Below are 26,208 nucleotides of genomic sequence, written 5' to 3'. Positions count from 1 at the left end.
TACATGTATATGTACTGTATATATATATATATATATAAATAGAACCGTGTGAGCAGGTGACAAATGCAGATCTAAACTGGCACAGGCTGCAGCTCCAGCGAACTCTGTATCTGGGACAGTTCCTCCTCAAACAGACCAGACTGAAACACCAACAGGGACGACCAAAATATCGAAAATCGGACACTAATCGATACTAAAACTGGCAGCGAAATAGATACGCAATAAACAAGCTTCTAAAATCATCAGGGCTGGACAAAAAAAATAAAAAAATAATCGCATTAATCACATGAGTTCGAGTGATTAATCGCGATTAATTAATGTATCATATCGTGGCCTATGTATCAAGAAACGTATCGTATTGTGGCCTATGTATCGAGGTATGTATCGTATCCTGTCCTACGTATCGACATATGTATCGTATCGTGGCCTATGTATCGAGATATGTATTGTATCGTGGCCTACGTATCGAGATATGTATCGTATCCTGGCCTATGTATCGAGATATGTATCGTATTGTGGCCTACATATCGAGATATGTATCGTATCGTGGCCTACATATCGAGATATGTATCGTATCCTGGCCTATGTATCGAGATATGTATCGTATCCTGGCCTATGTATCGAGATATGTATCGTATCCTGGCCTATGTATCGAGATATGTATCGTATCCTGGCCTATGTATCGAGATATGTATCGTATCCTGGCCTATGTATCGAGATATGTATTGTATCGTGGCCTACGTATCGAGATATGTATCGTATCCTGGCCTATGTATCGAGATATGTATCGTATCGTGGCCTATGTATCAAGATATTATCTTATCGTGGCCTACATATCGAGATATTATCATATCGTGGCATGCATATCGAGATATGTATCGTATTGTAGCAGGTGTATTGAGGTATGTATCATATCGTGGCCTATGTATCGAGGTATGTATCGTATCGTGGCCTATGTATCGAGATATGTATCGTATCGTGGCCTATGTATCGAGGTATGTATCGTATCGTGGCCTATGTATCGAGGTATGTATCGTATCGTGGCCTATGTATCGAGATATGTATCATATCGTGGCCTATGTATCGTATCGTGGCCTATGTATCGAGATATGTATCGTATCGTGGCCTACATATCGAAATATTATTGTATCGTGGCCTATGTATCGAGATATGTATCGTATCGTAGCATGTGTATCGAGGTATGTATCGTATCGTGGCCTCTGTATCGTATCGTAGCGTGTGTATCGAGTTATGTATCGTTAATTTCTTAATGATACCGGCTCTAGTCTTTAGAATCAAAATCAAGTCTGGAATTTTAGGCCAGTCGTTTCTTTTTAAATGTTTTTAATTTAGAATCTATTTGAAAATGATGATTTGTTTGTTGTTGTTTTTTTGTGCCTCTTTTCCGTTGTGTAAAAGCCGTGAGTAACATCTGTCCTCGTAACGCCCTGGAAACTCAACTCGGCGTGACATCACCTGATAATAAAAGTCGGAGGACACGTCTTTGTTCGCTCGTCGGCTGAGGTTAAATCTTTTTACGCCCGGAGGAAGACGAGGCTTTGAATTAGATTTGAATTCTCCTCCGGGACGTGACAGAAACGGCCTCGAAAAAAAAAAAAAAAAACACAGAGTCAGACAGAACGAGCCGAGTGAGACTGTGTAAAATGGAGCGAGTTATTTCTGTGAGTAACACCGGGTGATGTAATATTTGTTTTCATCGCAGACTCCACCCAAAACCACCAGCGCCGAGTGAGAAAGTGAAGAGGAAATTTAGAACAAGGTGTGGACTTCAAATTCACTTAAAGGCCCAGTACTTGATTTTTTTTTTTTTTCTTGTATTAGCGCAGAATAAATCTCCTTCCAGAACAGTGATATTGCAAAAGTAGCTCTTCAGGTCAAAATAAGTCTGTGTTTAAGTGTGTGGTTCGCATGCTAGTGGTTGTGAATCACCGTGTCGTTCGTTCATTTGTTTGTCAAAATCTCCAAAACCTAAATGAAAAAACAGATAATGATTCGTTTTTTCAATTTTCGATTTTGTGTTTAAATGAAAATTGGAAAAAAAGGATAACGGACTGAACCAGGACTAAACCAGAACTAATCCAGGTCTAAACCAGGACTAAACCGGGACTGAACCAGGTCTAAACTAGGTTTAAACCAGGACTAAACCAGAACTAAACCAGGACTAAACCAGGATTAAAACAGGACTAACCCAGGACTAACCCAGGTCTAAACCAGATCTAAACCAGGACTAAAAAAGGACTAAAGCAGGTCTAAACCAGGACTAAAAAAGGACTAAAGCAGGACTAAACCAGGACTAAAGCAGGACTAAACCAGGACTAAAGCAGGACTAAACCAGGACTAAACCAGGACTAAACCAGGACTAAACCAGGACTAAACCAGGACTAAAGCAGGACTAAACCAGGTCTAAACCAGGCCTAAACGAGGACTAAAGCAGGACTAAACCAGGTCTAAACGAGGACTAAAGCAGGACTAAACCAGGTCTAAACCAGGTCTAAAACAGGACTGAACCAGGACTAAACCAGACCGGGACTGGGACCAGGACTTGAATCAGGACCAGGCAAGGACTGAGTCCGGGACCAGTATCGGGACTGAGACCGGAATCAGAGCAGAACTGATACTGGGAACAGGACCAGGACTGAGGCTGGGACTGAGACCAGGACCAGACCGAGACTGAGACCGGGACTAAACCGGGACCGAGACCAAGACCACAACCAGACTGGGACCAAGACCAGGACCGAGAATGAGACCGAGATCGGGACAGAGACCAGGACCGAGAATGAGACCGAGACCGGGACCGAGACCGGGACCAGACTCGGACCAGACAAGAAAACAGTTCAGTCCCGGTTCAGTCCCGGTTTAGACCCGGTTTAGTCCTGGTTTAGACCTGGTTTAGACCTGGTTTAGACCTGGTTAGACCTGGTTTAGTCCAGTCCCGGTTTCAGACCCGGTTTAGTCCTGGTTTAGTCCTGGTTTAGACCTGCTTTAGTCCTGCTTTTAGTCCTGCTTTAGTCCTGCTTTAGTCCTGCTTTAGTCCTGGTTTAGTCCTGGTTTAGTCCTGGTTTAGACCTGGTTTAGACCTGCTTTAGTCCTGCTTTTAGTCCTGCTTTAGTCCTGCTTTAGTCCTGCTTTAGTCCTGTTTAGTCCTGGTTTAGTCCTGGTTTAGTCCTGGTTTAGACCTGGTTTTAGACCTGGTTTAGTCCTGGTTTTAGTCCTGCTTTAGTCCTGGTTTAGACCTGGTTTAGTCCTGGTTTAGACCTGGTTTAGTCCTGGTTTAGACCTGGTTTAGTCCTGGTTTAGACCTGGTTTAGTCCTGGTTTAGACCTGGTTTAGTCCTGGTTTAGTCCTGGTTTAGACCTGGTTTAGTCCTGGTTTAGTCCTGCTTTAGTCCTGGTTTAGTCCTGGTTTAGTCCTGCTTTAGTCCTGCTTTAGTCCTGGTTTAGTCCTGGTTTAGTCCTGGTTTAGTCCTGGTTTAGTCCTGGTTTAGACCTGGTTTAGTCCTGGTTTAGACCTGGTTTAGTCCTGGTTTAGTCCTGGTTTAGTCCTGGTTTAGTCCTGGTTTAGTCCTGGTTTAGTCCTGGTTTAGTCCTGGTTTAGTCCTGGTTTAGTCCTGCTTTAGTCCTGCTTTTAGTCCTGGTTTAGTCCTGGTTTAGTCCTGGTTTAGTCCTGGTTTAGACCCTGGTTTTAGTCCTGGTTTAGTCCTGGTTTAGTCCTGGTTTAGTCCTGCTTTAGTCCTGGTTTAGACCTGGTTTAGACCCGGTTTTAGTCCTGGTTTAGTCCTGGTTTAGACCTGGTTTAGTCCTGGTTTAGACCTACATTACTACAGAAACACAGGATTTGGTCTTCTTATTATATGATGTTGATCTTTACACATTTCTACTTCCAAACAGTTCAGGATGAAAACTTTTAAACTTTGCCCTGTTTCTCTGAGCGTTGCCCTTTGACCTCTGACCTCGGGGGTCAGATACGGTGGAGGCGGAAAAGCTGAGATCAAACACAAACTAAACACGCGGGAGAGCGAATCCGATCGGTGATGAACTCCGACCCCGACTCGAGCGTCAGAGCCCGACCCGCGTCACCTCTGCCACGTTAACCTCAAACCTTCATGTACGTAAAAACAAACGAACCTCACCAATCACAGAGCAGGTCTCACATCCCACCAGAGCCAAAAAACTGTCAGAGATCACATACGGATACTGAAAAAGTCCAACTCGATCACCGCACGAGACCAACATGACCCGACCCAGAGTCCTGCACGGGTCCATTTTTAGAGACCCACACCCGCCCGGACCTGTTAACGTCCAACCTGTTACCGCCCGCAATAACCCAGGACTAAACCAGGACTAAACCAGGACTAACGCAGGACTAAACCAGGTCTAAACCAGGTCTAAACCAGGACTAACCCAGGACTAACGCAGGACTAACACAGGACTAACGCAGGACTAACCCGGGACTAAACCAGGAATAAATCAGGATTAAACCAGGACTAAACCAGGACTAAACCAGGACTAAACCAGGACTAAACAAGGACTAACCCAGGACTAAACCAGGACTAAACCAGGACTAAACTAGAACTAACCCAGGACTAAACCAGGACTAAACCAGAACTAACCCAGGACTAAACCAGGACTAAACCAGGACTAAACTAGAACTAACGCAGGACTAAACCAGGACTAAACCAGGACTAACCCGGGACTAATGTAGGACTAACGCAGGACTAACCCGGGACTAAAACAGGACTAAAGCAGGACTAACCGAGGACTAAACCAGGACTAACGCAGGACTAACGCAGGACTAACCCAGGACTAAACCAGGACTAAACCAGGACTAACCCGGGACTAATGTAGGACTAACGCAGGACTAACCCGGGACTAACCCAGGACTAAACCAGGACTAACCCAGGACTAAACCAGGACTAACCCAGGACTAAACCAGGACTAGCACAGGACTAACACAGGACTAACACAGGACTAACCCGGGACTAACACAGGACTAAACCAGGACTAACACCAGACTAACACCAGACTAACACCAGACTAACCCAGGACTAATCCAGGACTAAACCAGGACTAAACCAGGACTAACGCAGGACTAACGCAGGACTAACGCAGGACTAACGCAGGACTAACCCAGGACTAACCCGGGACTAACCCGGGACTAACCCGGGACTAACACAGGACTACACCAGGACTAACACCAGACTAACACCAGACTAACACCAGACTAACCCAGGACTAAACCAGGACTAAACCAGGACTAAACCAGGACTAACCCAGGACTAAACCAGGACTAAACCAGGACTAACACAGGACTAAACCAGGACTAACACAGGACTAACACAGGACTAAACCAGGACTAAACCAGGACTAACACAGGACTAAACCAGGACTAACACAGGACTAACACAGGACTAAGAGTGTGCCCGTGTAGACTGACAAGACTCTGACCCGACCTGGTGCGTGACTCCGTTCCCACAACAGCCCTGGTCAGAACACCTCATTTTACATGACTTTCTGAAGAACAACTCAAGTGCCGATCATAAGAATTCATCCTTGAATTCATCCTTGAATTCATCCTTGAATTCATCCTTGAATTCATCCTTGAATTCATCCTTGAATTCTGACCCATGTCTTGCGCAGGACCGGGCTTCCTCCGGACCACGCTGGGCTTCATTACGGTCTTGAGTTTTGGGATAGGCCCGGTCCGGAGGTGTGCTCACCTAGACCGTCAGGTGACCGCAGGTGAAGGGACCGGCCAGGAGGCACAGGAGCAACGGTTTCCTCTGTGTGTGTGAGCGAGAATGACAGAAAAAAAAAAAAAAAGAAGGTGATCAACTTGTGGTGCTGAGTTTTCTGTGGTTCTGCTCCACAGATTTGGTCTGTGTGTGAGAAACACTGCAGATAAAAGGACACGTGGGAATAGAAAAGAAAATACTCCATTTTTTTAATGTGGAAACCACAGGAGATTGTCTAAATCAGGCATGTGCAAACTATGGCCCATGGGCCAAACGTGGCCCTCAGACAGTATTCTTCTTGGCCCTCAGACTTCCAGGAGAATTGGCCCAAATGACCTTGAATCAATAAAAAATTTACTTTTTACTGCAAGTTTTTTGAAAATCCACTTTGATAAAGTGAATATTTAATATTTAGGATAATATATAATATAATATAATAATATTATAAATGGATCTTAACATGAATAAAGTCTGATGGTTCATTCTAATGTGTTGAACCTGCACATGTTTTAATTATTCACTGTGTTGAGCTCCAGTCTCCAGCCTCCATCTGTGTTTACACATGTGACCCTTGATGGAAAATGTTTGGACACTCCTGGTCTAAAGAAAGAATGTTTTAATTATCATTGTTTTTATTATCATTGTTTTTATTATCATTGTTTTATTATCATTGTTTTTATTATCATTGTTTTTATTATCATTGTTTTAATTATCAATGTTTTTATTATCATTGTTTTTATTATCATTGTTTTTATTATCATTGTTTTTATTATCATTGTGGTATTGAGTATCGAGTCTATTCCTTTGTATTGAAATTAAGATTGAATTTTCAGTATCACAACACAACACTACACTTTTATATCTGAGTCTGTGCTTTTATTCTTGTTTTGATTCAGCTCCAGATCGTTTTAAACACATTCAGGAAAAGTTCTGCTCTGTTCTGTCAATGGAACTTCTTTTTTAGTATCGATATCAGTGAAAAATGAGAATCAAGTTTAATGTTTCGATATTTTTGCCAGCTGTGGTCAGGTTCAGAGGATAAACATCGTGTTCCTGCAGCAGGTGAGTAGGTCAGAGGCCTGTGACAGACGAGGAGGACGAGGAGGACGAGGAGGAGGACGAGGAGGATGAGGAGGAGGAGGAGGAGGACGAGGAGGAGGAGGAGGATGAGGAGGAGGAGACGAGGAGGAGGAGGAGGACGAGGAGGAGGGAGGGAGGAGGAGGACAGGAGGAGGAGGAGGAGGAGGAGGACGAGGAGGGAGGAGGAGGACGAGGAGGGACGAGGAGGAGGAGGACGAGGAGGAGGAGGAGGAGGAGGAGGACGAGGAGGAGGAGGAGGACGAGGAGGAGGAGGAGGAGGAGGAGGAGGACGAGGAGGAGGAGGACGAGGAGGAGGAGGACGAGGAGGAGGAGGAGGAGGAGGACGAGGAGGAGGAGGAGGACGAGGAGGAGGAGGAGGAGGAGGAGGACAGGAGGAGGAGGACGAGGAGGAGGAGGAGGAGGAGGACGAGGAGGGAGGGAGGACGAGGAGGGAGGAGGAGGAGGACGAGGAGGAGGAGGAGGAGGACGAGGAGGAGGAGGACGAGGAGGACGAGGAGGAGGAGGACGAGGAGGAGGAGGAGGAGGAGGACGAGGAGGAGGAGGAGGAGGAGGACGAGGAGACGAGGAGGGAGGAGGAGGAGGACGAGGAGGAGGAGGACGAGGAGGAGGAGGAGGAGGAGGAGGACGAGGAGGAGGAGGAGGACGAGGAGGAGGAGGAGGACGAGGAGGAGGACGAGGAGGAGGACGAGGAGGAGGACGAGGAGGAGGAGGACGAGGAGGAGGACGAGGAGGAGGACGAGGAGGAGGACGGAGGAGGAGGAGGAGGACGAGGAGGAGGAGGAGGAGGACGAGGAGGACGAGGAGGAGGAGGAGGACGAGGAGGAGGAGGAGGAGGACGAGGGAGGAGGAGGAGGACGAGGAGGAGGAGGACGAGGAGGAGGAGGAGGAGGAGGACGAGGACGAGGAGGAGGAGGAGGAGGAGGAGGAGGAGACGAGGAGGAGGAGGAGGACGAGGAGGAGGAGGAGGAGGAGGACGAGGAGGAGGAGGAGGAGGAGGAGGAGGAGGAGGACGAGGAGGAGGAGGACGAGGAGGAGGAGGACGAGGAGGAGGAGGACGAGGAGGAGGAGGACGAGGAGGAGGAGGACGAGGAGGAGGAGGAGGAGGAGGAGGAGAGGACGAGGAGGAGGAGGAGGAGGAGGACGAGGAGGAGGAGGAGGAGGAGGAGGAGGAGGAGGAGGAGGGAGGAGGAGGACGAGGAGGAGGAGGACGAGGAGGAGGAGGAGGACGAGGAGGAGGAGGAGGAGGAGGAGGACGAGGAGGAGGAGGAGGAGGAGGAGGAGGAGGAGGAGGAGGAGGAGGAGGAGGAGGACGAGGAGGAGGAGGAGGAGGAGGACGAGGAGGAGGAGGAGGACGAGGAGGAGGAGGAGGAGGAGGAGGACGAGGAGGAGGACGAGGAGGAGGAGGAGGAGGAGGAGGAGGAGGAGGAGGAGGAGGAGGACGAGGAGGACGAGGAGGACGAGGAGGAGGACGGAGGAGGAGGAGGAGGAGGAGGAGGAGGAGGAGGAGGATGAGGAGGAGGAGGAGGAGGAGGACGAGGAGGAGGAGGAGGAGTTTGTTCCCACACAAAAATGAAAGTGATTTAAAACAACAATAGGTTTGAATTCCTCTGATCAGATGAACAGGACACACCCAACACACACACACAACCACAACACACACACACACACACAACACACACACACACACACACACACACACACACACACAACACACACACACACACACACACACACACACACACCAACACACACACACAACACACACACCACACACACACACACACACAACACACACAACACACACACACACACACACACACACACACACACACACACACACACACACACACACACACAACACACACACAACACAACCACAACACACACACACACACACACACACACACACACACACACACACACACAACACACACCGAGACGCACAAAAGTACACTTAATACTGTTTGAACACAGACGACAACACTGTGCTGTTCTGACGGATCTGGAAAATATATCAGTGTATTTTTTTCCTTCTTTAGACCTGGTTTAGTCCTGGTTTAGTCCTGGTTTAGTCCTGGTTTAGTCCTGGTTTAGTCCTGGTTAGAGTCCTGGTTTACTGTTTAGTCCTGGTTCAGTCCTTCTTTAGACCTGGTTTAGTCCTGGTTTAGTCCTGGTTTAGTCCTTGGTTTAGTCCTGGTTTAGTCCTGGTTTTAGTTAGTCCTGGTTTAGTCCCTTGGTTTAGTCCTGGTTTAGTCCTGGTTTAGTCCTGGTTTAGTCCTGGTTTAGTCCTGGTTTAGTCCTGGTTTAGTCCTGGTTTAGTCCTTGGTTTAGTCCTGGTTTAGTCCTGGTTTAGTCTTGGTTTAGTCCTTGGTTTAGTCCTGGTTTAGTCCTGCTTTAGTCCTGGTTTAGTCCTGGTTTAGTCCTTGGTTTAGTCCTTGGTTTAGTCCTTGGTTTAGTCCTGGTTTAGTCCTGGTTTAGTCCTGGTTTAGTCCTTCTTTAGACCTGGTTTAGTCCTGGTTTAGTCCTTGGTTTAGTCCTTGGTTTAGTCCTGGTTTAGTCCTGGTTTAGTCCTGGTTTAGTCCTGGTTTAGTCCTGATTTAGTCCTGATTTAGTCCTTGGTTTAGTCCTGAACCTGTTTTAGTCCTGGTTTTCAGTTCTGGTTCAGTCCGGCACGACTCAATATCTGTTTTTTCATTTTGGTTTTGGAGACAAATAATGAAGAAAATCGTTGTTTTTTTCATTTTCTTATTTTTGTTTTTATCTTGAAAAACAAATGAACGACACACGGATTAGAAAGCGTCAGGTGGATTTATATTCAGAATTGTACCTAGTGTAGTGGAGTAACAGATTACATGTACCAGAGTTATGTAATCAGAGTACAAATGATGAGTAACTGTATTCAGTTACAGTTACTGTTTCAGTGAGTGGTAATTGGATTACAGTTACTTTGTTGAAATAAATGGATTACACAGAGGGATTTTCCTGTTTTCACATTTTGGACTAAACTAGGACTAAACCAGGACTAAACTAGGACTAAACCAGGTCTAAACTCAGGACTAAACCAGGTCTAAACCAGGACTAAACCAGGTCTAAACCAGGACTAAACCAGGTCTAAACCAGGACTAAACCAGGACTAAACCAGGTCTAAACCAGGACTAAACCAGGTCTAAACCAGGACTAAACCAGGTCTAAACCAGGTCTAAACCAGGACTAAACCAGGTCTAAACCAGGTCTAAACCAGGTCTAAACCAGGTCTAAACCAGGACTAAACCAGGTCTAAACCAGGACTAAACCAGGACTAAACCAGGTCTAAACCAGGTCTAAACCAGGTCTAAAACCAGGACTAAACCCTAAACCAGGTCTAAACCAGGTCTAAACCAGGACTAAACCAGGACTAAACCAGGTCTAAACCAGGTCTAAACCAGGACTAAACCAGGTCTAAACCAGGACTAAACCAGGTCTAAACCAGGTCTAAACCAGGACTAAACCAGGTCTAAACCCTAAACCAGGACTAAACCAGGTCTAAACCAGGTCTAAACCAGGAGGTCTAAACCAGGTCTAAACCAGGACTAAACCAGGACTTAAACCAGGTCTAAACCAGGACTAAACCAGGTCTAAACCAGGTCTAAACCAGGTCTAAACCAGGAGGTCTAAACCAGGACTAAACCAGGTCTAAACCAGGTCTAAACCAGGACTAAACCAGGACTAAAAACCAGGACTAAACCAGGTCTAAACCAGGTCTAAACCAGGTCTCTAAACCAGGATTTAAACCAGGTCTAAATCCTGCTGTGTGGACGTGTCTCCTCGTTTTGTATCAATAATATTTTTAATTTGGTTCAGTAAAAGTTCTGGACTTTTTATTTTCTTTTATCAAGACAAAACATTTTACGTGAAGATTTCCTCGTCTTTGTTTCTCTACAGCAAATCAAGTAATCCAAAGTAATCAGATTACATTACTCACTTTAAGTTATTTAATGGATTCTGTTACAAACTACATTTTGGTGTGTGTAATCTGTAATCTGTAGGGGATTACATTTTAAAAGTAACTTTCCCAACACTGATTGTACCTGTATTTGTATTTGAACTCAACAACGATATTGAATAAAACAAAAATCAGAGACGGTTTAGATTGACGAGACTCAGACGTGTTCATGTGTCACGAACCAGTTTGACCAACGCAACTTCTGCCAAAACTCATCAGGATCATCAGGATTTATCGATTGTGAAATTACCCAACGAGTCTGGATCTGACGTCGTCCAAGTATCCGAGGAAAACGTGTTTGTTATTTTGTAAAAGCAGCTCTCGAGGTCAAACATAAAGAGTTGAAAGAGATAATATCCCCCAGAAAAGTTACGCAGTGCATCTTTAATTTAAAGGCTTTAAACTCTGAACCGTCCTGACTGTGCTTGTGTTGAGTCGAGTTTTTTTCCCTCAGAGAAAACGGTGAACACAAAAAAAAGTTGTGTTTTTTTTTTTTTTGTGTTGAGTTTCCTGCTCGTTTCCATGGAAATGTTGTTCCTCTGGTTTATAATGTTCCACGGTAAAGCATTAAACACGTTTAACTCCATGAAGCTTGTGCAGTTCATTGAATTTTGCATCACGATTTCGATTTGTGTGTCAAACGATTTACAAACTCATAATCAAACTGAAACGATTTGAGCTGAACAAAGTTTATTTTAGGATATTTTTTATATAAATAAGTATATTTATTTCAATTTTTTTAAATACAGAGATTGTAGAACAGCTGGATTTATGGGGTCAGTCTTAACATCAGAAAGTCCTCTAGTCAGAAGACCCTCTAGTCAGAAGGCCCTCTAGTCAGAAGACCCTCTAGTCAGAAGGCCCTCTAGTCAGAAGACCCTCTAGTCAGAAGACCCTCTAGTCAGAAGACCCTCTAGTCAGAAGGCCCTCTAGTCAGAAGACCTCTAGTCAGAAGACCCTCTAGTCAGAAGCCCTCTAGTCAGAAGGTCTTTAGTCAGAAGACCCTCTAGTCAGAAGACCCTCTAGTCAGAAGGTCCTTTAGTCAGAAGACCCTCTAGTCAGAAGACCCTCTAGTCAGAAGGCCCTCTAGTCAGAAGAAGACCTCTAGTCAGAGCCTCTAGTCAGAGACCCTCTAGTCAGAAGACCCTCTAGTCAGAAGACCCTCTAGTCAGAAGACCCTCTAGTCAGAAGACCTCTAGTCAAGACCCTCTAGTCAGAAGGCCTCTAGTCAGAAGGTCCTTTAGTCAGAAGACCCTCTAGTCAGAAGACCCTCTAGTCAGAAAATCCATGTTCAGGTCGTGTTACAAATTGTTACAAATGAAATTGTATTTCAAGTTTTAAATATTTTAAAAAGTAAATATTAAAAGTAACAAATATATTAAACTCTTAAAATACAGCAAAAATGTTTGAGGAAATAATGATTTGGGTGGAAATGTCTTAAGTCTTAAGTGGAACAGGGTTAATAACGATTTGTAAAATGTTCAGTAATTCAAGCTCTACAACCTTCAGTTCAATTTTATTTTAAATCTTTTTCTTTTAATAAAGCATTGGTGGGTTTGTAAACCAACAAATGAAGTAACGCTGGCCTTAGCTCATGCTGTTATGTATGATTATGTGTTTTCCTGTCAATATCTCTAAAAATGTTGATGTTGCAGCCATTTTTAATTGGTAAACATCCAAAAGTTTACTCATTCTTCCCTGACATCCAGAGATTATTCCCTGTTGATTTCATCAAATATACATTCAACTGTTCAAGAGAAATGTTGCTGACAAACCAATAGAAGAGGGAAGGATTTTCTGACTAGTGGGACTTCTGACTATAAGGGTGTAACCGGATTTATAGTTTATTTTGGACACATTTATGTTTTTCTGCATTATTTCATGTTCAAAGTTTATTTTCAGGGTTTGACTTCCCCAAATTTAAGACTTTATTAAGACCTTTTTAAGAACACTTCAATGAAAATGAAGACCAACATCGCAGCCATTGTACGGGCGAAAAACACCAGATCCAAATCTAATAATGACCATTATTACTGATTTAAATCACAAAAACACTTTTATAATAAAATCTCATTCAGAACTCATTTATAGTCGCATTCATTGGTTGTAAAATGGCCAAAAAATCATTTATAACTTAATTCTAACAAGAGAAACTAAGTATTGTTTGTGCATGTTTTGGTCCAAAATAAACACGTCTAGTTCATTCATGTTACGTGATGTCAGGGTTTTTTTATTTGTTTGTTTGTTTTTTGTTTTGTTTTTCCTCCCTTCATTTAACTTTGCACTGCAGCCCAACTGAGTAAACAAAAAAAAAGGCTAATGAAATTTAAGACCTTTGTGAAAAAAAAAAAATAAGACTTGGGCAACATAATTTAAGACTTTATAAGGCCTTAATTTAGGAATATGAAATTTAGGACGTTTTTAAGACATTGAAAACCTCGCAGCTTCACTGATTTGATTCACTTTATGTTTTATACATCGCAAAACTGCTCTAAGGTTGATTTTCAATTTGATAGTTTTGCCTAAATTATCAGTAACAAAGGTTTTTTTTATGAGAGAGAAATGCTGAATAAAAGCATCGCGCAACTAAAAAATAATCGCTTCAATAATCGTGATTTCAATCTTGACCAAAATAATCGTGATGATGATTTTTTCCATAATTGAGCAGTTCTGAAGTTTGGCTTTAAGTTTCTGTTTCCGTGGACTCACACAGGAGACTTGCCACCTCCAGAAAATTCCACAGTGTTGCTTTAAGTTTAGCAACAATGAACGCAACGATCCGGCTTCTTCACTTCCGATACGATTCCGATATCTGAATCTGCCGATATTAACCAATACCAGAGCAGAGACTGAAAACAGCATCAATTTCCTTTAAACAAAACTAAAAGGGTCATTCCACGCCACATCTCCAAATGCCGCGCCCGAACCATCTCAGATTGGACTGATAAAATTCTAGGAGGTTCACAAACTTTCCAACTGGAAAAGTCCCAAATTTTATCTCCCGACTCCTGATAGTTTTGTCATTAAAAGATGTTTTGTCAGTTCCTCCCTGATCTGTTTTTAGCAGAGTTTTTCGGAGGAGCCACTTTCAGATTGCTGCATCTAAAAAATGTATTAAGGTTGGTCCTTCAAAATTTCAAAGGTTAAAATTTGTCAAATGTACTTCTATATGTGCTTGAGTTTCCTCGAAAATTCTCCTCTTTAAATCTGAGGGCGTCTTTGCAGGACTGTGGAAAGTTCAGTTTCACAGACAGAGGTTTGATGTTGAACATAACCCAGGGGAGTCCAAACTTTTTTCATCAAGGGCCACATATCTGAACACAGACGAAGCAGAGACTGATCGAGGGCCGTAGACTGGAGCTCAAAACAGTGAATAACTGAAATATGTGCAGGTTTAACACGTTAGATCACAGGTGTCAAACATACGGCCCGGGGGCCAGATCCGGCCCTCCAAGACCTTTAATCTGGCCCTCAGCTGATTTTCGACTCAAATATTTTAATTTTTTATTAAAATCTTGTTAATTTTCTGTGGTGTTTATCACAGCAGCGTCTCCAGCGTCTCTGTACGTGGCCCCTCCCACCAGAGCAGCACAAATGAAGACTTGTCTCTTTCCAAACGCTCTTAAAGGACGATCGTTTTGACTGTTGACCGTGACACCCTCATCAGAAAAATGTCCAACATGAGAAAAGTGGAGCCGAGTGCAGGATTTTACAACAAAAATTGACTTATTCCTGTTTACAGACAAGTTCATGTTAAAACTTTGTATTGAAATTGTATTTTTCTTAAAGTTTCAGGGTGTTCATAATATTATAAACTTATAATAAAAAAGAGGTCATCAATTAAAAAAGATTTCTGTGATAGATTTGTGTTTCTCTGCACAAATATTTGAACTTATTGTTATTTTTGGGGTTTATATGACATCCCCGGAACAAAATGAGTTTGACACTCCTGCGTTAGAATGAGCCGTCAGTCTTTATTCACGCTAAGAGCCTTAAAACCAAACACTAAATGTTCGATATTCGCTTTATTGAGGTAGATTTTCAAAAAACTTGCAGCAAAAAAATGTATTTTTAATTGATTCAAGGTCATTTGGGCAGTGTTGGGAAGGTTACTTTTAAAATGTATTCCCCTACAGATTACAAATGTATGTAAATGTAGTTTGTAACGGAATCCATTAAATTACTTAAAGTGAGTAATGTAATCTGAATACTTTGGATTACTTGATATTGTCGTGCTTTTTAAAATGACATGAATGTAACAACCACATCCTGAAAATTCATGTTTGTTCTCTTCAAATTCTCTGTTGAGCCCAAGTCTCCATGAACAGACTTTTGTTTACTGTCCTTTTAGTCCAGGTTTTTTACTGGTTAAGTCGTGGTTTAGACTTGGTTTAGTCCTCGTTTAGACCTGGTTCAGTCCCGGTTTAGTCCTGGTTCAGTCCTGGTTTAGTCCTGGTTTAGACCTGGTTTTGTCTTGGTTTAGTCCTGGTTTAGACCTGGTTTAGACCTGGTTTAGTCCTGGTTTAGTCCTGGTTTAGACCTGGTTTAGACCTGGTTTAGTCCTGGTTTAGACCTGGTTTAGTCCTGGTTTAGACCTGGTTTAGTCCTGGTTTAGTCCTGGTTTAGTCCTGGTTTAGTCCTGGTTTTAGTTCTGGTTTAGGCCAAAATGTGAAAACAGGAAAATCCCGCCGTGTAATTCATTTATTTCAACAAAGTAACTGTAATCCAATTACCACTCACTGAAACAGTAACAGTACATGTAATCTGTTACTCCACAACACTGCATTTGGGCCAATTTTCCTGGAAGCCTGAGGGCCAAGAAAAAATTGTGTGAGGGCCGAGTTTGGACATGACTGACAAAAACCTTCCCACACGACACTGTGGACTTTGTGTTTAAAACTGAGCCTTTGTGATGAACCATCTACAAGATATTAAATGTTCAAACTGGAACAAAATACATTTGTTGACGTCTTTATCAGGTTACACCAAAAAAATGAAGCACCCACCAACAGAAAATAAAGTGTTCTGCCTTGTTTTCGCAAAATATATTTTTGAAAATGAGAGTGTTGCACCAAGAAACACAACGATCTGGTTTCTTCACTTCCGATACTAGAGCTTTAAGAATCTGCCGATACCCGATATTAACCAATACCAGAGACTGAAAACAGTATTTATTTAATTTAAACAAAACTAAAATATGACAGAACTGATCTAAATGTGTTTTGGAGCTGCGCCAATCATGACCAGTAAACAGTCTTATTACACTGAGCGCGTCACATGCACATCAGTATCTCGGTTATTATCCATATCCCGGTTCTGTCAGTGTTCGTGTTACTGCGTTTACATGAGCACTGAGAAACCGGGACACTCATATCCCCGTGTACATGATCAAATGGAGTATCCTGGTTTCTAGACATAATCTTACAAATGCGCAGGCGCAAAAATTAACTTAAATCAATTTCATAAACCAGGAAAAATACAAACCGTGAGCTCCTTTAGCATAAGAAGCTAAGGAGCTACGAGATCTCCCACAATCCACTGTGCAGATTCTTCATTAAAATCTTCTGCATAAATAAACTCAACTTTACAACATATAAACCATAAACACTGTAGAGCCACATCAGCCTGTTTGATCAGATAATTCAGCTCTGATCACATTTGTTTACGTTTTACAGAAACGAAACTTAAGACCGTTTGGCTAATTAGCATAAACTGTTAGCGGGATAAAAACAGCTGCTCCTTGTGCCGCTGATGCAGTTCAGCTTCTTTTGGACTAAAAGACACGACTCAGTGGATTATGTGTGTTGTTTTTGTGACAGAAGAGGCGCTGATGATGGTGAGTCTGTTCTGTGTGTGTGTTGTACAGGAGATAGTTCATGTTTTAGTTTTTCAGCGTCACACGAGTGCAGATTGTACATGTGCAGGTTTAGTGCAGCTCTTAATTTTACAGTCATTTCACTCATTTGGTCACTTTATTTATGTTGGTCAATTTATTTATGTCACTACTGTTGTGGTGAAAAGACTGGAAAGTGTCTTTTGGACGCATGCGCACTCAACTTTATGTTGCAGTAACCGGGATACTGCGTTTACATGCCACAAGTAACCCGGTTACTATCAGAATAAACCAGCTACAGTAACCTGGTTTCTAATAACCGGGTTACTGAAACCGGGTTACTGCGTATACATGCACCATGAAGAAACCGGGATACTCAAAAAAGCCGATCATAACCGGGTTATTGATGTGCATGTAAACGCACTCACTGATCAGCTGAACCAACGTTTGGAAGTCGATGTCCAGTTCAGTAAAATCTTCGGTACGGTAATACCATATACCCCAGTAAAATCCTGAGACGGTATCACGGTATCAAAATTTCGATACCGCCCAAACCTACTCTGAACTGAACCAACACTCGTCACAATCGGGGTTCCGACACACTTACCCAGGGAGGCAGCTGAGCAGCGGCGGCGTTCCTCTTGGTGACCTTCTCCTCGTGGTCCAGAAACTTGAGCGCGCGGTTGATGCGATTGTCCTGCTCGCTGTGGTTCCTCTTGTAGTAAAAGAGCGCGGCGAGTCCCACCAGGACCCAACTGAAGCTGAACTCGAAGTATCCCAGGATGTAGATGGGCAGGATCACCAGGAACGTCTTGCCGAACTTCATCCACATCTGAGAGACGTCGGTGAGGGAGGCCAGGGGGTCCTCCTGCCCCAGCTCTTCGGGGAGGGGCGGGGCGTTGGGGTTGTAGGCGGGGGCGGGGGGGTTGGAGCGGGGGGCAGGAACGGGCCCGTTGGGTTTGGGGTTCGGCCCGTTCAGAGCGTCCATTTTAGATCCTGAGGTGGTGGCGGCGGCGCTCATGTTCCTGACTCCTACAACACAACAAAACACACACAGTTAGAGAGTTAGAGGGGATATGGAAATCAGCTGGAAAGTCCCTCTGGCTGGAAGGTCCCGCTGAACTGTGCCCTTTATGAAACTAAGTTAGTCAATCTATATAGATATAAATGAAAAAATGAGACGAAACCAACATTTTTCCATTATAAATATTGTATTAGAAAAATTATAATTATTAATTGCCAAAACTTTCCTCAGTCCATCTGCAGAACTAATGAGGCCGGATCAGAAAACTCATGTCATATAAACCGCAAAAATAACAATAAGTTCAAATATTTGTGGAGAGAAACGCAAATCTACGGAAGCCGAGAGGGGTCACAACAAACGCAAACGCCGCAACAAATACAAATGCGACAACAAAACAGAAAGCCACAACGGAAGTGATCGCTGGACTCTATTTTCCGACGGACCGATCAAGCGGCAAGTGAAGAAGAAGAACTACAACGTGAAAAGTAAAGGAACGGAGAAGTTGGAAACGTAAGTTAAAGTAATTTATTGTTTTATCATTATTCGTTTCATGTTGTAGTTCTTCTTGTTCACTTGCCGCTTGATCGGTCCGTCGGAAAATAGAGTCCAGCGATCACTTCTGTTGCGGCTTTTTAATGTGTTATGGCTTTTAATGTGTTGTGGCTTTTTAATGTGTTGTGGCTTTTTAATGTGTTGTGGCTTTTTAATGTGTTGTGGCATTTGTGTTTGTGTTGTGGCGTTTGTATTTGTTGCGGCGTTTGCGTTTGTTGTGACGCCTCTGGGCTTCTGTACAAATCTATTACAGAAATCTTTTTTAATTGATGAACTCTTTCTTTTACAAAATATTATAATATTATGAACAACCTGAAACTTTAAGAAAAATACAATTTCAACACAAAGTTTTAACATGAACTTGTATGTAAACAGGAATAAGTCAATTTTTGTTGTAAAATCCTGCACTCGGCTCCACTTTTCTCATGTTGGACATTTTTCTGATGAGGGTGTCACGGTCAACAGTCAAAACGATCGTCCTTTAAGAGCGTTTGGAAAGAGACAAGTCTTCATTTGTGCTGCTCTGGTGGGAGGGGCCACGTACAGAGACGCTGCTGTGATAAACACCACAGAAAATTAACAAGATTTTAATAGAAAATATAATTAAAATATTTTAGTAGGAAATATAATTAAAATATTTTAGTAGAAAATATAATTCAAATTTAATTAAAATATTTTAGTAGAAAATAAATGCTGGTTCTGTGTGGTCAGGTGGCAGGTTGGGCGGGGCCAGCACTTGTCTTAGAAAATTCCTCCCAGGTAACTATTTCAGGATTTGATTTTACATATTTCAATGAAGCACAGAGTTAAAACTTTCCTAAAATTGATTCTGAATGATTCTTGGACAAATTTTGTAGCTTTCCAAGTTTCCTGTGTTGCTCTGTTTACAAATTATGTTCATGGCAGCAGGTATGGAAATAATTAATATTTCTTCCCAAATGAACAGTTACAGACGATGTAGGACAAGAACAAGAAAAACATTTTTAAAATACGATTTCATAGTAAGCTTCTGTGAGCAAATGAAGATTATATTGATATTATAAACTGAAAAAATTTGTGCGGCTTCAGGAAAATCGTAACATGACATAAACAAGGCCCCACATTTGGTCTGGTACATTCAGGTTTCGTTTTGTAATGTTACAGAAGCTGAAGGGAGGAGGGGGATGATCCCGCTGAGAGAACAGGACGATTGAGTCGGTATTCACACTACACCTGTCCAAACTGTGCACACACCTTATTTCTACTTATCAAAACATCAAATACCTGATGCCAGCTGTGTGCAATTACACAACAAAGAAAATACAAGAATAAAACAACAATGATTTATAGAGCTGCTCGATTATGTAAAAAAAACAACAAAAAAAAACACCATCATGACTGAAATCACGATTATTCAAACTATTATTTTTTTAGTTACACAATGTATTTATTCAGCAGTTCCCCCTCTCAAAAAAAAACAAAAAACGCTTTGTTATTAAAGGTTGTATGGAGGATTTTTTTATTTTTTTTTCAAATTGTCAGTGAAGGTTTAAAACACCATTACAGAGACTCAGCAGCCTTGGAATTATGATGACCAAAAAAAAAAAAAATATGAAAATCCATCAACTGTGGACGTGTTGAGGCCAGATAAACATCAGCCAATAGAAAACAAGACTCCCTCTTTATCTATTGGCTGTCAGGTTGTCAATCAAACTCCCTACATTTCTAGTGTAACTGACTCGCCGGCGCGCGGGGATTTCGTGGTTTATGCAGCGGTTCTTAGAGGCTTTTTCAAACTGTCGCTTCCTCACATTTCGCGCAAAGTTTGTCGCGATGTCGGACGAGAATCCACGACCAGTTCGCCGCAAAAGGAAGTCGGTTTTTGAGGTCGCTGAAAGAAGAAGAGAAGGGGAAAAGGAGCGAAGACAAACTGAGGTGATTCTTGGAGATCTCTTCCAGCGATGGCGCGAATCAAGCAGACGAAGGGTCTAAAAACTGAAGCGTCGGTCACTAAATTATTTCTAGACACGTCACTTCAGCGGTAATTCGCACACGGCTGTAAACAAACGTGATTTCTAGAGTAAAGAGGCGGGAGGAGATGTTTCTACTGAGGCTGTGGAGGAGGAAGGTGGTGTCACGCATGCACAACATTTGAAAAAATACTGTCGCTGTATTTCTCTTACCTTCAAAAATCCTCTATACAAACTTTAATAATTTATATGTTTTATATTACGCAAAATAAAATCAAATTGAAAATAAATTCAGGCACCAAATCTGAATCTTAGAGCAGTTTTACGACGTACAAAACATAAAATGAATAAAATATACTTTGCACATGAAATAAGGCATAGAAAAAAAAATGTGCCCAAAATAAACTGTATATCCAGCTATTAAAAAAATGAAATAAATATACTTATTTATATAAAATATCCCAAATAAACGTTGTTAAACTTTAGCGTTTCAACTGGATTATATGAGTTTGGAGATCGTTTGACACACAAATCGAAATCATGATCAGAATTTAAATTAATTGCACAGCCTTAATAATTTATGTTCAGTTGCTCAAAGTTTCCACCCTTTGCTTTGTCGACAGCGCTGCAAACCCTTTTCAGGTTTTTGTTCACTACATTCCACATGTGTCATTCAGAGTTCTGATGTTTCTTTGACTTTGACTTAGACAAACTTGATTGATCCTCGAGGGAAATGACTTGGACGGTGGAGCTCACACATCACATTTTATTACAATAACAAAAAAACAAAACAAAAAAAATGGTAATGAACTTCTAAATAAGCAGCAATAAAAAGTAGAAACAGCAAAAGGCTGGTATCAATAATAAATAAATACAATATATAAATGTGTGTACAGTGAGTAAAACGCTTGAATGTAAACACTAGTGCTGTGCAAAAATATAGAAATATCGGTATATATCGTATTGTTTAATGTGATGATACAGTATCGATATTGTGGGCTACTGTATCGATATATCAGCAAGAGTATTTTTTGGTTTATTTTAATAAATTATTTTGTTACAGCTACAGTTTTGTTGTTTGGTTGGAGGAAGGAAACTCAGGAAACATTTTGACATTTTCACTGTTTTGAGGATTGAAAGACTTTTAGTATCACAGCCGTGATTTAGACTTAAAAAGCTACTACTCTCCTGCTAAAAGAAAATAAAAAGTCCAGTCTTTACTTAAGCATATAAAAAATATTATTGATAGAGAAATGATTTTTATATGAGATCACTGCTGCCTTAAACTATGTTCACTCTGTTAGTGTCATATTGTTTAGTCCTGGTTTAGTCCTGGTTTAGTCCTGGTTTAGTCCTGGTTTAAGACCTGGTTTTAGTCCTAGTTTAGTCTTAGTTTAGTCCTGGTGTAGTCCTGCTTTAGTCCTGCTTTTAGACCTGGTTTAGTCCTGCTTTAGTCCTGGTTTAGTCCTGCTTTAGTCCTGCTTTAAGTCCTGGTTTAGTCCTGCTTTTAGATCTGGTTTTAGTCCTAGTTTTAGTCCTGCTTTTAGTCCTGCTTTTAGTCCTGCTTTTAGTCCTGCTTTTAGTCCTGCTTTAGTCCTGCTTTAGTCCTGCTTTTAGTCCTGCTTTAATCCTGCTTTAGTCCTGCTTTTAGTCCTGCTTTTAGTCCTGCTTTTAGACCTGGTTTTACACCTGGTTTAGTCCTGGTTTAGTCCTGCTTTAGTCCTTCTTTAGTCCTGGTTTTAGTCCTGGTTTTAGTCCTGCTTTAGTCCTGCTTTAGTCCTGCTTTTAGTCCTGCTTTTAGTCCTGCTTTTAGTCCTGCTTTTAGACCTGGTTTTACACCTGGTTTAGTCCTCCTTTAGTCCTGCTTTAGTCCTAGTTTTAGACCTGGTTTAGTCCTGCTTTAGTCCTGCTTTTAGTCCTGCTTTTAGTCCTGCTTTTAGTCCTGCTTTTAGACCTGGTTTTACACCTGGTTTAGTCCTCCTTTAGTCCTGCTTTAGTCCTAGTTTTAGACCTGGTTTAGTCCTGCTTTAGTCCTGCTTTTAGTCCTGCTTTAGTCCTGCTTTTAGTCCTGCTTTAGTCCTGCTTTAGTCCTGCTTTAGTCCTGCTTTAGTCCTTTTTAGACCTGGTTTTAGACCTGGTTTAGTCCTCCTTTAGTCCTGCTTTTAGTCCTGGTTTAGCCCAAAATGTGAAAACAGGAAAATACCGCCCTGTAATCCATTTATTTCAGTAAAGTAACTGTAATCCAATTACCGCTCACTGAAACAGTAACTCCGGTACATGTAATCTGTTACTCCCCAACACTGGTCACACGCTTCTCTTCTAGACATGTTACCATTTTGTCGGAAATGTTCCACAGTACAGTATTTCTAATAATAATAATAATAATAATGTATTTTATCTCAAAGCACCTTCCTGGGCACTCAAGGACATCGTACAAAAAACAATTAAGACACGTAATTAAAAACGATCAAACAGGACGAGTTCTAAAACATCAGGACGTTAATGAAGGTCGGTAATTTAAGTAAACGGGTTTTGAGTTTGGATTTGAAGGTTGGGAGTGAATCTTAATCTCCTCGATTTCCATGGAAACAAAGAAATTACACTATCAAGTCGTGTTATAGGGCTGTGCAAAAATATCAAAATATCGATATATCGTATCGTTTAATGTAATGATACAGTATCGATATCGTGGGCTGCTGTATCGATATATCAGCAAGAGTATTTTTTGGTTTATTTTACTAAATTATTGTTACAGCTACAGTTTTGTTGCTTGTTTAGAGGAAAAAAAACTCATTTATACGACACATTTGACATTTTCACTGTTTTCAGGATTAAAATGTTTGTGTTTCATATGAACTTTGCATAAAAAGTGGTTTCACAAAGACTTTTAGTGTCACAGCCATGAATTAGCCTTTATTTTTTATCGAACCGTATCGAATTGATTTGAAATATATCGTATCAAACCGAAAAAGCACTGTATCGAGGTGTGTATCGTATCGTGGCCTACGTATCGAGGCGTGTATCGTATCGTGGCCTATGTATCGAGGCGTGTATCGTATCGTGGCCTATGTATCGAGGTGTGTATCGTATCGTGGCCTATGTATCGAGGTATGTATCGTATCATGGACTATGTATAAAAGTGTGTATCGTATCGTTGCCTATGTATCGAGCTGTGTATCGTATCGTGGCCTGTATATCGAGGTGTGTCTCATATCGTGGCCTATGTATCAACGTGTGTATCGTATCGTGGCCTATGTATCGAGGTGTGTATCGTATCATGGCCTATGTATCGAGGTGTGTATGTATCGTGGCTATATGTATCGAGGTGTGTATCGTATCGTGGCCTATGTATCGAGTGTGTATCGTATCGTGGCCTGTGTATCGAGGCGTGTATCGTATCGTGGCCTGTATATCGAGGTGTGTATCGTATCGTGGCCTATGTATCGAGGTGTGTATCGTATCGTGGCCTGTGTATCGAGGCGTGTATCGTATCGTGGCCTGTATATCGAGGTGTGTATCGTATCGTGGCCTATGTATCGAGGTGTGTATCGTATCGTGGCCTATGTATCGAGGCGTGTATCGTATCGTGGCCTATGTATATCGAGGTGTGTATCGTATCGTGGCCTATGTATCGAGGCGTGTATCGTATCGTGGCCTGTATATCGAGGTGTGTATCGTATCGTGGCCTATGTATCGAGGTGTGTATCGTATCGTGGCCTATGTATCGAGGCGTGTATCGTATGTGGCCGTATATCGAGTGTGTATCTGTATCGTCCTATGTATCGTATCATGGTCTATGTATAAAAGTGTGTATCGTATCGTGGCCTATGTATCGAGGCGTGTATCGTATCGTGGCCTATGTATAAAAGTGTGTATCGTATCGTGGCCTATGTATCGAGGTATGTATCGTATCGGCAGCTTCATAACGATACCCAGCCCTATCGTGTTACAGGTCAGATCTGCGGAAAGCTGAAGTCGCTCACAGCAGGAATGCATGTTTTTCAATGTATTATTTACCAGTAAAAATATCAATACTGCGTACAGGAACGTTTAATGCCGTACTGTGGAACATTTACGAAGAAAGTCACGTGCACACGCAGATGTTGGACTCTGAAAATCTACTTTAATTAATGACCTTCAATAGGAAAAAAAGGATTTCAGTCTTTAAGTCTTAACGCTCCTGGACATTGCAAAACATGTCAGCATAATCCCACATGACTAAGAACCCGTTCAGCCAATATGAGTCAGAATTTATTTATTTATATCCCTGAACCGTCTAATAGTTTCCATCTTTGCGTGAAGAGACATCGCCGAGCCGCCGCAGACTCGTCTTTGGACTGGAATTGCTGCTTTACATTCCAGTAGTGGACTAGTGACTCAAAACATCTGAAAAATCTGGCTCCGTGTGCGTTTGGAGGTGAGGGCAGGCCGCGACGCTTTTTAATTAAAAATGGATCCACAAAAGCCGTTTAAGTCCAGCGAGAAGACGCAAAAAAATCACCACTTTTCACTGATAAACAGAAAAACTGAAGGGGCAGATGAGGTCAGACAGAGGTATGATAATTACCTCAAGTTGCACAATGTCATTATGAATCAAAACACTTTACTCTTGCCCTAAATCTCAAACTAGACCATGAAATTTAGTTTAAAAAAAATTAAAAATGCCACGTTTTGTAGTTAAAATGTACGTGGAAGTCACTGTCAACAAACCTAGAAAGTAACAGGTCAGTTGAGTTTACTTTGGAGATTATCCAAAGACTAAAAAGCATTGATTGACATATCCTTGAAAGGTCTCAAAAGTTACACCCTAAAACGGCAAACCAGTGGAAAAGTCTGAAGAATAAACAAAGAAAGTTAATTAAAAAGTTTCAAGGTAATGGTAAATAGGCGCTTAACATTTATGGATTATATTTTCTTTTAAATAACTGCTAATAAACAGTAATAAATGCTCTGTAAATTGACTTAAATGTAACCCGAATGGAAGGTGACCTCATGATTTGCTAGAAAATGTGTTTATTTTTATCTTAAGCGCGTCCAAATTGGAAATATAGTTTAAATACGACGAAATTTTGGGTATTTGCAACCAAGTCTGGGATGACGTTTCTCCAAAGTGACACGTATCGGGCTTGCGCAGCTACTTGGGAAAAAAAATCCCAAACCAAAACAACAAACTCACCGATATCCGGCCGCGTCTTCTGTGCCGAAAAACAGTCCCAAAATCAGCCCAAAAACGCTCTCCGGGGCATGACTACGAGCTGCACGTCTCTTCGGCCCGCTTCGATACTTTCCCCTTCCTTCCGTACACCCAGGATCCGAGCCGAGGTTGGCGGCGGAGCGGTCGGCGTCGGACAGCCCGCAGGAAGTCGTCATTGTCCGGGGAGAGGCCGTGACGAGGCCGCGGAGGGAGATTTGAACCGCGGAGGGGAGCGGAGGACGCGGCCGCCATCTTGTGTCCACAGAGGAGCATAGAACGGTAATATGTTTTATAATTTGTTTTTATTTTATTTTATTTTTCAGTTTTTTTCTCGTGTTTTTATGTTGTTATTATTGTATGTTATTTTATTTTTTTCATGTATTTTTTTCATTTATTTTTTTCATTTATTTTTTTTCATGTATTTATTTTTACTTACCGCAAAAGTCTGTGCTTGTAGAAAATCACCTCACCTTTTTTTTTTTCAAATTATTATTATTTTTTTTCAAATTAACAAAAAAAAAATAAATAATAAATAAATTCAAACATGTTTTTTTCAGAGTTAAAAAAATTCAAAGTGTGCATATATGTCCATCCATTCATCCATCCATTTTCGTCCGCTTATCCGGGGCCAGGTCGCAGGGGCAGCAGTCTAAGCAGGGACTCCCAGACTTCCTTCACCCCAGACATGTCCTCCAGCTCCTCCGGGGGAACCCCGAGGTGTTCCCAGGCCAGCCCAGAGACATAGTCCCTCCAGTGTGTCCTGGGTCTTCCCCGGAGCCTCCTCCCAGTGGGACATGCCCGGAACACCTCCCGAGGGAGGC

General features: G+C 42.1%; 1 protein-coding gene across 1 annotated transcript in view; it reads right to left on the bottom strand.

The window, feature by feature from the left end:
• Positions 1-25,527, bottom strand: part of LOC110172529 (extended synaptotagmin-2-like) — a 91,908-nt gene extending 66,381 nt beyond the window's left edge. The window contains 2 exon segments of the mRNA XM_055151753.1: positions 17,276-17,700; positions 25,370-25,527. Of these exon segments, the coding sequence (XP_055007728.1) occupies positions 17,276-17,689 (414 nt within the window). The 5' untranslated portion in view covers positions 17,690-17,700; positions 25,370-25,527.
• Positions 25,528-26,208: the final 681 nt, after the last annotated feature.

The sequence above is a fragment of the Boleophthalmus pectinirostris genome, unplaced genomic scaffold (assembly GCF_026225935.1).
Source record: "Boleophthalmus pectinirostris isolate CB_2022bp ecotype Guang Dong unplaced genomic scaffold, ASM2622593v1 HiC_scaffold_16, whole genome shotgun sequence".
In the NCBI taxonomy this organism is placed as follows: Eukaryota; Metazoa; Chordata; class Actinopteri; order Gobiiformes; family Gobiidae; genus Boleophthalmus; species Boleophthalmus pectinirostris.
The sequence above is the reverse complement of the archived record's forward strand: the minus strand, read 5'-3'. Positions and strand labels throughout refer to the sequence as shown.